At 29.5% G+C, this 12,875-nt stretch overlaps 1 protein-coding gene across 1 annotated transcript; it reads right to left on the bottom strand.

The window, feature by feature from the left end:
• Window positions 1-10,770: 10,770 nt before the first annotated feature.
• On the bottom strand, window positions 10,771-12,610 carry LOC134830769 (cGMP-dependent protein kinase 1-like). The gene is made up of 5 exons (XM_063844346.1): window positions 12,470-12,610; window positions 12,130-12,413; window positions 11,686-12,064; window positions 11,050-11,631; window positions 10,771-10,996 (listed from the first exon to the last, which is right to left on the bottom strand). Exons 1-5 carry the CDS (start codon window positions 12,556-12,558, stop codon window positions 10,843-10,845), a joined length of 1,488 nt encoding a protein of 495 aa, XP_063700416.1. The 5' UTR covers window positions 12,559-12,610; the 3' UTR covers window positions 10,771-10,842.
• Window positions 12,611-12,875: the final 265 nt, after the last annotated feature.

The raw sequence follows: 12,875 nt of genomic DNA, 5'->3' as shown, positions 1-12,875 counted from the left end.
TTTATTTTGCTTTTCTTTGGTGCGATATGTTTACTTCTCAGTCGATGGAACGAACAGCTAATATAGAAACGCCATTCAAGTGTTTTGCTACTTTTGAGCAATTACGAAAAAATTAAGAAAAATATATCAGGTAGACTAAAATAAAAGTAGAAAATCCGTTTTAGAAATTAATTGGTAGTAATGCAAATTATCTATTGTCAACACCTGATTTTGTCTGCCGTTGTCGTCATGTTCTACTTGCCAAATTTATTTTTCATTGTCAGAAAGTAATTATAATTTGGTGATTTGACCTTTTATTTTCCAATTTATTTTAGCCTTTAATTAAAAAAGAACGATATTGGTTCAAAAAAAAAAATTAGATTGGCCTAATTGAGCTCGCAAAAAAAACAAATAATAAACTTACGCTTCAATTTTTTTTCAATTACCTTAGGTATCTACTATAAAAAAGCGTAATTTTAGTTTTACTTTCTTTAAAGAAATTTGTTTTGATTTTTATATCTTCATTTTTTATATCAATCATGCAAACACAATTACACATGTAGGTACTTAATTGACCAGTCATTTTCGTTAAAACAAAATTCACCAATTTTTTCTTTCTTTGACCTATATTAAACGAAATTTACAACGATGGTTTGATAGGAAAAAGATAAAAACAATCATGTAAGAATATCGAAGATTTCGTATCAGTTACATAGTAAATTAAATCGTGTTGTTGGGAGTGTGTGAGTTATTTATTTTAATTTACATGTAAAAGTGTGAGTGATCGGTGATAAATATGTTCATATGGGAGTAATAATGAGCGTCTTCACTTTCTTTAAAAAAATTCAATAGATAGGACCGTTTTTTAAAAGTAATTTTAAAACTTTATCTAACTTTTTATGCTTCATACCACCTGACCTAATATCACACACACCTTTCATTTCACCGGCATGACACTTATGCGCTATGTATGCTTGTCCATATTATCACCTGTGATACATATTTTTTCTTGTATTTATTAACGTTTCTTTTATTTTAAACCAATTCTTATTATGATACGTTCACACACATACACTTGTACTTTTGATGAAATCACCGTCGTCACAACGCTCGCTTGTATTGTGATACAAGAATACGTTTTTAACGCATTTCTTTTCGACTTTAATTATTTATTTTCGTTTCATTCATACCTACATTCACATTTAAAAATTTCCGCTACCACCAAAAATGTTTAACAAAATTTTTTACAGGCCCAGTCATCGTTGTTTCGTTCAAGTGGTCGGCCGTTAATCGGTAGCATCAGTGGATCAAACCTCAAAATAAAAGTTTTTTTTACAAGAATATAAGCATGGACAATTCAACGGAATTTGATAAACAGGTATATTACTGAATCACGCTGATCGAATGACGTTTTTACTTTCACGCGGTACCTACCAATTATTGAAGAAATTTTTTTATAATCATATGAGAATTGGTCCATTGACCAGCGGTTATCATATGAGAAACACTTGTATGTATCAAAATTTAGGAAGATCCTTATGTTAAACTTAACTTGAAATTCAAATAAAATTCTTCGTGTTGTGGTTCTTAAAACTATTTACCAAGAATGTTACTTCTTGAAAACAAGTGTCAAGATGATAAATTTTTGATCACAAACTTTATGTATAATCGAATGAAAGGAGAAAAATAGTTGATACATTTTTTGTCGCACTTACTTAGCTCAGTTGCACCATTTAAAATTGAATTTATATCAGCCTTTCGTGACAAATTTGATTGTATTTTTTTATCCATTCCAGATGTAAACTCCACACATAATTGACAGCCAGAAATTTTTGACATTTTAAATGGATTTCGGAAATTGATTGGTGGTAAAATAAAGGAAAAAGTGAATTAACACAAATGTGAAATGAAGTAAAACGAAAAAATTTTCATCCATTCTTCAAAAGTGATATTAAAATAAAAAAAAAACTTTGATAAATGGCAGTGAATGTTTAACGAAAAAAAAAAGAAAGAAGCAACCAAAAAAGTGTATGTTAAAAAGAAATAACAAAAGATATATATAAAAATCTTTGTCTAAATGATTTCACCATCGATACGGACGTTATTTATCTCTTCTGCTTCTCTGACATTTGTCAAGAAGAAGATAATTTGCATAGTTTTGCTACTCTCTCTCCAAACGGCAAGCAGCATCAATGCAGCTATCATACAACCATCGCATCCGAGTGAAGACACATCGATACACGTCAAAGCTGTTGATAATGTAAATAATGTTGCAACATTGGGAAAATATTCTCGTGAATTGACAAATCAAAGTACTTTGGCACGGAAATTTGATGATATTGATCTAATGTAAGTAATATTTGATGATGTGTTTGCTTCAAATATGCATGAAAATTGAAAGGGTTTGTCACATAGATGATAGAAAAAATATAAAAAATGTTGGTAAATATTGTTCAGAGTTTATGTAAATGACAAATATGAAATTGATATCGAAATGTTAAATTAGAAAACTTTTTTATTTTTCTTGCTTCTTTTGGTGTATTTTTTAAAATAATAAATGTGAATATAATTCAATTCAATAGTCAATTTTCTTATACTTCAATTTTTTAATTTAAAAGTGTTGAGATCTTTCATTTTATTTTGTTAATTATTTTTCGCTTTGCTGAATTTTTGTATTTTTGTGCGAAATTTATTTCACAGTATACATCAAAAGTCCATGTGAAATAATAGAGATCGGACAAAACCATCGAAAATATATAAAGAAAGGCAAATTAATTAGCTGTATTAAACGGAAAATGTCAAGGTTATATTTTCTTCAAAGACTGCGATAATATTATCAATATTTCATATTAATTACTAATTATTTGAGGTCCATTCATGATTTAATTAGTCACTTATTTTTGGGTAAATTCAAAAGAACATTTATAATAATTATTTTTTTAATTGAAACAGTTTCGTGATAATTATTTCACTTTACTTTCCATTTCCGTATAGAGGCACGAACAAAACAAATTGCTTAAATACTCTTTTTTTTTTGCTTTTTGTTATTTTTTATTTTTTTTGATGATTTATTGATAAGTCTTCTCGGTTATTTATTTAAATAAATAAAACAATGAGTGTATTTGTCTCAAGTTTATGTTGATGATTATGATGATGATGATATTTATCTTATATTCACTCACCACTACAGACAATTGAAATTCCGCCAACATATTTTATACGTGCGATGAGAAAAGTAAATACGTAATGAAAAAAGTGATACTTTTATTGTTGTTGATAAAGACGGTCTGATGATGTATCATATTGGAAACGTATATAGCTGTCTATAAAAAGAGAATTGGGATAAAGAGTTAATAATAAGATAATCATAATAAAAAAAAAGAAATGTTATTTATTACATGGACTTTACTCTGCGCAAGTTTTACAGTTTACGACGCAAAATAAGGAATATAAAACTGCATCAAAATATTATTGATTGTACCGAAGTCGACCGGGGTGTTATAAATTAAACAAAATTTACTGGAATTTTGACTTATAGGATGGTGGAAAAATTGCGAGAACTCGTTTTTGGGAATCCAAAAAAAAAAAAATTTAAAAAAAAAATAGATTTTAAATTTATTAAGTTGCATTAAATGTTTAAAATTTTTGTATTTAAATTTAAAAAAAAAAACTTTTTTATGTTATAAACCATTATTTAAATTTTAATTTAGAAAAATACACTTTATCCATCTCTGTTTTTTAAAAATCAACATACGATGATGATAGTAACTAGAGAGTTAATTAAACAAAAGTAGAAGATGTGTTGTGTAAATATTTGGAAAAAAACTAAGGCGAATGCAATAAGCAACATGAATTTTTAAAATAATATTTATTTATGCAATAAAAATCTCCTTCTGCAAAGAATTTGTTTAAAATGAACCTTTTTCTGATTTTTTCGCTTAATTAAATTTGAATGTAATAATTTGTGAGTAAGTATTTGGTCGCTTTCTCATTGGTTATGGTTTTTTACGACTTTTTTATGTCAAATAACTTTTTAATATCTGTGAAAAGTGCAGAGTCAGTACTTTGTGTATATCTGTCATTTCAAATTCCACTTATAATTTTAAGACTTGAGGGGACACATTGGTCCATTGATGTTAATCCGAACATTAAAACATTTTTTAAAACGTACTTATATTTTCTACTCTTATTATTTCCAGCTCATCACTTGCACGGACATTTGTGAAACCAATGAAAGTCTACATGAATCCAGTAATGCGAAAATTTATCAAAGCATACTCGACAATGCAATGGTGGGAGCCTGAGATGTCTTTCGGTTCATGTATGATTGAGCAACGTTACCACGTGAATCCGACAGAAATGGCACGTAATACAATGTTAAGTATTATTCAGACCATTTTCAATAAAATACGTGAATTTTTCTCGATGGTGTCATTTGAAAGTGGAAAGGAGGAACCACCACAACCACCGATAGACTTTGCCTACTACGAACGTTATCCCGACGTTAATGAGTTGGTGGTGCATGCAGCTCAAGCAGCTGTCGAACATCAAATAGACACGCAAGTGCCAACGCGACCTCCTCCAATTAAATTCATTCCTCCGCGTCTTAGACCGAGTTTCGGTGGGTTACTAGATCGAAGACGACGTCAAGGACGTGTGCTTACAACAGCGAGGGAGAACAAGGAACAACGACAACTAGATGAAAATTACGATAAGGCTGATTTGAATATTTTCGCTAATTCTGAAATTAGTGAGCTATCGCCGTACAAGAGAGTGAAACGATATCGCAGACAAACACATCCTAATCAGCGAATTGTTAAGGCCCCTCTTCCTCCTCAAAACAGGCGTCAATACTTCTATCCTAAACCGAATACAAATCCCGCCGTAAATGGCGGAGTAAATCCCGCACATTTAAATCAAGCAATGATTTCGCCTAGTTTCTCTAACGTTAATCAATATGTTCCAAGTCAGTACACTGTTCCATATACGCCTCAACAACAAATAAACCAACATCAACAACAACATTTGACCTACCAAGACTTTCATTTGCCGGAGGACCAACCTGTAGATGACTACAAAGGCACACTTGATGCACAAAACTTAATCGACACAAGACCGATCAGTGTTGATTTACAAGCAACATACACAAATTGGGTCGATGACTTCGAGTCACTGATACTCAGTAAGATGGGCTTGTCAGGACGAACGAATCCAAAATCTACGGGATATGTAGCATGTGCTCAAACTTATACATGGACATTGATGATGAGATTTGTCGAAAATATGATATCGAAAATGTTGTTCTAGGGAGAGTTAAATATTGCTCGGAATATGCTCAGGAAGGTGAAGGGATCAAGAACTCACTCAAAATATTCCCACAGAGGCACACACACATGCGAGGAACCCGTTAATCACACATTCAAATATTTATTTCCTAATTTTCTTCTTTTTTATTTATTTTTCTTTTGCTGTTTTGATGTTACGACTGGCAATTTCTATTGTAATGTTAATAACGCTAGCTATATTTTGGTATTTATTTACGCTAAAATAAGTAAATTATTTATATATATTTATGATTGTGTGCGCTTTGTATTTATTTTAGTTAAGTAGATTATTATTTATTGTTATTGTTTTAGGAGATACGTTTCTGGAAAGACGAGTACTTACCATAGAGTTGCCATTTCATTGTGAAATTATTAGAAATAATAAGAAAAGTCAATAAATTTAATTTTGTTATATTGTTAATAAATTTTTACATTATTAACATCACATGTTACTCTGAGTTACTCTGGCTTCAAATAAAGTATTTTTACTGTTTCGTAGCAATTTCTTTCTTTTTTTTTTTGTAAAGATGTTGACAGTGAATTTTTATGCATGAGAAAAGTTTTACAAGGTGCTTAAAATCTAATTACTTTCTTCAAACATTCCAAGACAAAATTTTAATTCAATTACAAATATCTCGTTTTATTTGATTTGGTTAAATAATATGATCACATTCTCAATAAACAAACTTGACCAACTGTCTGGTCGAAATAGACACACGTCATATTATATATTTTTTTTTTACTTTCTTCTTCCGCTGTTTTCATTCATATTTACGTTTTTAACAATCGCACCAAAGTTTAAGCAAGCCATATATTGAGATGCTTACACATTTATCGTGATTTCTCGTATTTTCTATTTTGCGTAGGTATTCAACGCGATTTTTTTCGAAAATTATTTAATCCACTCAATTTAATTATTTGACTTTTTGCCGTATCAGTATTTTGATAAGGGAAATAAAAATTTAATAATCGTTAATTGTTAATTTTTTTTTTTTGTTAAAAACATATTTAAAATAAATGAAAATGGACTTTACTTTACTTTTTTTACTTTATTATTTATTTTTTTTGCATTATTTTATTGTGATCTTATTTGTTTAATGTTTTTTAAAGTTCTTCTTAAAATGAGTATAGGTAGATTAAATTTAAGCATTTAATTATTAGTTAAATATAAACTGTAAGTGGAAAAAATGAGGAATTTATATCGTTTAAATAGTATGTAGCTTTAACAATTATCATTATTTTTGACAAAATTACGAATGCTATTTGCGAATTTAAGTGGTATGAAATCTCGTTTTTTAAATGAATAATTTAGAGAACATAATTTAGGAAACACTTTAATTACACATGTACATGTCACGTAACTCAAAACAAAACACGAGTACAACACGGTTATGATGACAAAATAACTGCAATAATGATAATAATTAGTTCGTTATACTCTCTCTCTGCTTTTTGTCTGAATGAAACATGATAGGTCATTAATTATGTCACTGTCATGACAAATTATATATGGGTACATCAGTCTAGATTAGTGTGCGGTTATGCACTTTTCGGTGCACCATATGAAAATATCATAGCATTTCAAAGTGGAATTAAAAATGTGACAATAACTGTTGCAAAACTTTTTTAATTTTTGATGACAGGTTGATGCGAGAAAAAGTTTATCAAATAACTCGCAGCTCCATTTAAAAAAAACCCCTAATAACATTTTATTCAAATTCATGAATATCTTACTCGACACGAAATAAATTTATTTTTTTTGCAAACGAACGAACGAGCAAACAATGATGAACATACAATTTCCGCCTCAATTCACAACGATAATCGGATTTATTGGTAATTTTTTTACATACCTACCAACAATTTGCAGGTTCAATTCCAATTATTGTACCAAAAAAACGTTTATAAATATTTCACAGCTTCTACACTTGAAAAAATTGATAGGTACATATGAGCATACTTTATGTAGGCCAATAACGCGGATATATTAATTTATTAAATATTTATGACGAATTTGTTTGTCTTCTTCGTCGATAAAACACGTGATTTTAAAATATTTTTGCAGAATATGCATATTGTGGGATTTTTTTTATTAAAAATCTAAAAGATGGTAAACGAGGTGTGGCATTTAATTTGTGATATTTTTTTCACACTTAATTTTTTAATAATTTTAATTTGTGGAACACTAATTATAGAAAAATTTAAAAAACCGTCTTGTTAATTTGAACAAGCTCCAGAAGGTAACTTTGACAAAAAAATCTTCCTTTTTAATACAACTCTTTAATTATAGCATCTTCAATTTGTGTATTTTTAAATCACCTTTCATTTTCGCATTACAAAAGCAAAGAGCATTCGAAAAACGTTTTATGTAAATTTCTTTAAATCAGAGTCACGCTCCAAAGGCACCCAAGAACTTTCCTTTTTCCTCTTCATTACACTTTTTATTTATTTTTATGTTGCGACGAGAAGAACATAAAATTCCCTTTTTAATACAAATTTCTTTCTCCCACAATAAAATTACGTAAAGTCTACGCACGAGAAAAAAATTGAATGGATTATATGCAAATGTCTTTATTTTACGTTTTTAAACATTTTTCAGGCATCATCAAATTTCTATCAGTCGGTAACTTCTTGAGTCTGCACTGTAACTTTTTATGGGTACGCACGCTGAAGTTTAATAATATCTAATTTCCTGTTTCTAAATTAAATTTACGAACACTCATCCTACCTATATGGCAGACTTTTGTGCTTGAATTTTCGTATTATTATGCGAAAACAATAAATGCTAAAGCATCTCTTTTTTACATGTCTGGGTAACTAATGTCATTCATGCTCTTCCCTTCTGACATCATAAAGGCAAATCTCATAAAAAAAAAGTGCTTACAAACACAACTTTGCACTGAATTTAAAAGATTTTTTGCAGAAAAAATGATTTTCAAAGTTAGTTGTCGATTTTTTAAAGCATTTGAGAAACTTTTCTTTGACAAACTTCGAAGGTTGTTGTAGTTAAGTAAAAGTATGTATTTCCAAACTTAAAAATGTGCTAACATTATTGTAGTTCTTGCAAGGCTTTAGATACGCGCAGAAACATTTTTATAGCTGTAAGAGTAGAAAGGTGAAGAAGACATCAAACACAAACGAAATTTAAAATAGGATGTTCGAGCAAAAAAAGAACATCTCAATCAGTGATCAAAAGGTTTTTTTATTATGAAATTTTGAGTAAAACGACCACGAGCTATGCAATCAACATTTTGTATTTTATATCAAATGAAAATTGAGCTGAAAATCGATAAAGCTGACAAATATGATTTCGATAAATTTATTGAAATAATCAATTTATATATTGAGGTACTGCATATTATATTTCATTAGATGTATTGGTGAATAAATATATTTTTTTTTAATTTTTGAGATTTTTTTTTACATATGTTATGCTTTTGGATTTAAAGGCAATTGAGTATTTAAAAAGGATAATTTGACATATATTACCGTAAAGTAGATCATTCTTATAGAAAAAAAATAAGGTTAAATAACTCACATTATCTTTATTATACATATTTTCTGTCTTGATTCTAATTCAATTACTTAATTTACAAACGCAATGTTTCAAAATAAAAACAAATTAAATTACTTGAGCATTAATTTCACATTTAATTTGAAAAAAAAAAAATCTTTCCGGAAAAACATCGTCTTTTTTGAACTTTTTTTTTCAAAGATGAAATTTTAATCTCATTTTCTTTATAATCCTACTCGTGAAGCATAAAAATATGTATTTGACTGTATTTTTTTACATGTGAAATGTGAAACACATGATACATTTTGTTTAGAAGGACGATGAAAAGAAAACATATTTTCAATCTTCTTTGAATGCTTTATCATAAATTGCTTGTCTGGAATTTTTATTAACAATGAAAGAATTTGTATATCAAGCAATATAGGATTAAAGAATACTGTTCCGGTAGGCGAAGATGAAAAATCAATGATTCAATCAATCTTGCATCAATATAATTTTTTTTTCAAAATGATTAAGAATATGAATAAATCAAGAAAATAATTGCGTGGGTTGATTCTAAAAGTTTAAACAAAAGTTAACTTATTCATCACACCTCTATTTATATGTTTTTGACAGGAAAATAATCATTTTCAAAATCATATATTATTATTTTTTTTTTTTTGAAATATTTCGCCTTGCATATTAGCAAGCAACCAAGGGAGGTTGTATTGCTAACTAATCATTTTGCGTCATTTACACGTCGCACACATGAACTTATTGCCTGTGCAACGACGAAATCTCGAAACTCACGACAACAAATTATCTTTTTCCCGTATATTATTTTATTATAAATATCAAGCCAAAGTTGATAATTAATTGAGTGTAATTAATATTTTGAAAGCAAAGTTTCGTTCGTCGACGTGCTCAGTCGTGTATGAAGCTGCATGAATGTGTGGTAAATAATGAATTTTTCATCACAACTTGTTTTCATCTTTATTTAGCTCGTAGAAGCATTAATTTACAACTTTTTCCTATTTTCAAATTTATATGTGAGTCTCTCTTCTGAATTCTCTCGAGGAAATTGATGATTCAAATACAAATAGCTCTCGCACCTTGACATGGAATTTAATACGATATACAAACATATAATCTGTTATTATCAAACATGTTTGGCTGTTTTAAAACGGAATCAATTATGTTTGATGACATATTTTTGCTTAGCTTGGGTATGTAATTTTCAGAAAAGTTTTTAGATTAAATTCAGAAGGAAGAGGATTAAGATGTTATTCAAACTTTTTAATCTATTTGTGTTTCAGAAAATAGTGATTTATTTTGGTGTACAAAAAAAGTTTGTGTTTTCGTGGTTTTTGCGGTAGATAATTTGAAACTTCATCAAGGTAGCGATAAGTAACTAAGTACCTACATATAAAATTAAGCAAACTGCTGTTTTTCGATATATTTCAAATTAAAAAAAACGTACTTATTTTTAAAAATTTTGTATGTTACTATATATACGTTTAAATCCAATATAAATTAATAAGAAATTGGAGGTATGTAAGTTAAGATAAACTTTCTCATAAATTAAATTCAACTTTATATTTTCATTGACTTGATAAGAGTTACATCGGAGTTACAACGTCAATGATGATATAATGATGCAGAAGTTAAACAAGAAATTTATTTGTAACTATTTTAATCAGCTTTGAAACTTTTTCTGTATATTTTCATTATACGATGTCTGTTTTTGCTTGGCGAATATGATTCTATTTTTAAATTTTATGAAAGTAAAACAAACAAATGTTATTGATTAAAGTTCAAAATATTTTATCAAAAAGAAAACTTAAACAAATAGCAGCGACGTAGTAATTAAAACAATTAAAATAAATATAAAAGCTACTTATGTTTAATTAATGAGTAAAAGTAAATGATAAAGAACCATATTCATGGAAAAGTCCATTTAAAACGAGCTAAAAGTGTTTTACAGAAAAGAAAATTTTATTTGAATTTTAAATTAAAAAGTCGCAACCTCTTGACAAGTACATCATATCAAAAGTCATCGTCCCATCCGGACGTCTCTTCGGGCGGGTCTTCATTGATTTGTTCCAAAAAATGGTAATCTTCTGTTTTAACTATGTGTGGAACGAATGGAGATGGAAATGTTTGATGACGTATTTTGTCCCAGTTAATGTCGTGGAACCAGCTGAAAAAAATGTATTTACAAAATGTAGCTTTCATGCGAAAAACAAAGCTTACGAATGATTTTTGATGTCCATTACTCCATTTTTCAGGTTTCCCAGTCTGAGTACGGGATTGTGTTGACACAAATCTTTGATCAGTGACTGCGCACGTTTGGGGACTTTCAATGGGAATTCAACTGCTACAATGCCTCTTAAGATGTTGTTGTAGATCCTCATTGGATTTTTGCCACCGAACGGCGGTTTTCCCACCAATAATTCAAATATGAATATTCCTAGAGACCAATAATCCGCCGACTTGTTGTGTCCCTTGTTCGTAATTATTTCTGGACATGTATATTCTGGTGTTCCCACAAATGTGTACGTTTTCTCATTTGGCTTGAGGAATTTGGCAAATCCAAAATCTACAAGTTTTAGATAGCCTCGCGTGTCAAGCATGAGATTCTCGGACTTGAGATCTCTGTAGACTATGTGACGACGGTGCAAATAGTCGAGAGCTTCTGTAACACATGCGGCAAAGAATTTGGTAGTTGGCTCATCGAAAAATTTATAATTTTTAAGAAGTTTCCACACTTCGCCACCTAAGCAAGGCTCCATTAGGAAATACAGATATCTCGAGTCATGAAATGTTCGATAAAGCCTAAAAGAGAAATATGTTATATTGAAAAAGAGAAATTTAGTTAAATAGCCTTACTTGACAATAAACGGGCAATCACAGGAAAGCATGACTTCTTTTTCATTGAACACGTGTTTTTGCTGTTGACATTGCACAATATCAAACTTTTTTAAATATTTCAAAGCAAACAGCTTTTCATTGTTGTATTGAACTAAATCTACTTTTCCGTATCCGCCTTTTCCTAAACATCCAAGTGGCGTCAGATCTTCTAGTTGGATATGATTGAGCTCGGACATTTTTCCCACATTCAAAGGTCGTCTAGCTTCGATTGCTTCTTTTTTCACTTGCTCGTCTCTTTTTGTAGGGTGAAATGTAACTTTTCCGGCATCTGCTGTGAAAGTCATTATCTCATCGAAAACTTTTCTTGACAGCGAATATACTTTTGCCGAAGTGACAGCTATGAAATTTATGTGTATCAAATTATTTTATATAGAAAAACAAAAAAAAATTAACATCACTAACCTTTTATTGACACAAAACGCTTCACTTTAGATAGCATCGCTGTTTCTCCTAGTACTGTCACGTGATCGAAACGTTTCAACATGATTTGGCCTTTAAATATTTCGAATTCTCCTTTGATAGTAATATAAAATCTCGATCCTTTCTTGCCTTCTGTTAAGAGGAATTTTCCAGGCGATAGATTTCGAGGTTTCATTGCATCCGTGATAAGTTGAAGTCGATCGGCCGTCATCATCCCGAAAATTAATTCATTTTCCATTATTGCTTGTTTTAGTAAAACCTCAAGTCTACAAAGAAAAAATAATAAAATATTTTTCGATGCGAAAGTAATTAAGTCACAAACTCTTTAGATTTGGGAAAAACTTCCAATCTAAGTTGATCCATATTTTTGGATGGAGTGATTTCTTGCACTTTCTCGCAAATTTTTCTCATATTTAATGGAAGTATTTATTAATTAAAAATCATCACAATGTGTTCATCAAACATTCTAGTGTGATACTGAATAACTTGTATGCATTTTTGAGATAGTGCTTAGGTATATCTTATCTTATCACAAGCTCACATAAGATAAAACACTCAAACAATAAAAAAAAATCGATACCTAAAATGTTTGCTTCACATGTAAATTGCAGTAGTAGTTATTATGAATTCTGAAGCATTTTTTTAAAATTATTTATATAAAAATCTTTTCATTACCGTCGTCATCACTGCTAAAATGTTGCAGTCTTTGACATTTTAATTTAGTCGTG

Source organism: Culicoides brevitarsis, chromosome 2, assembly GCF_036172545.1.
Source record: "Culicoides brevitarsis isolate CSIRO-B50_1 chromosome 2, AGI_CSIRO_Cbre_v1, whole genome shotgun sequence".
Classification (NCBI taxonomy): Eukaryota; Metazoa; Arthropoda; class Insecta; order Diptera; family Ceratopogonidae; genus Culicoides; species Culicoides brevitarsis.
The sequence above is the reverse complement of the archived record's forward strand: the minus strand, read 5'-3'. Positions and strand labels throughout refer to the sequence as shown.

Bases quoted from the DNA above. Each gene is read 5' to 3' on its own strand.
- LOC134830769 (XM_063844346.1), bottom strand. From the start codon at position 12,558: ATGAGAAAAATTTGCGAGAAAGTGCAAGAAATCACTCCATCCAAAAAT. The intron at 12,065-12,129 runs GTTAGTGATGTT...TAAATTTCATAG, and splicing joins GCGTTTTGTGTCAATAAAAG to CTGTCACTTCGGCAAAAGTA. The intron at 10,997-11,049 runs GTAAGCTTTGTT...CATTTTTTTCAG, and splicing joins ATGGACATCAAAAATCATTC to CTGGTTCCACGACATTAACT.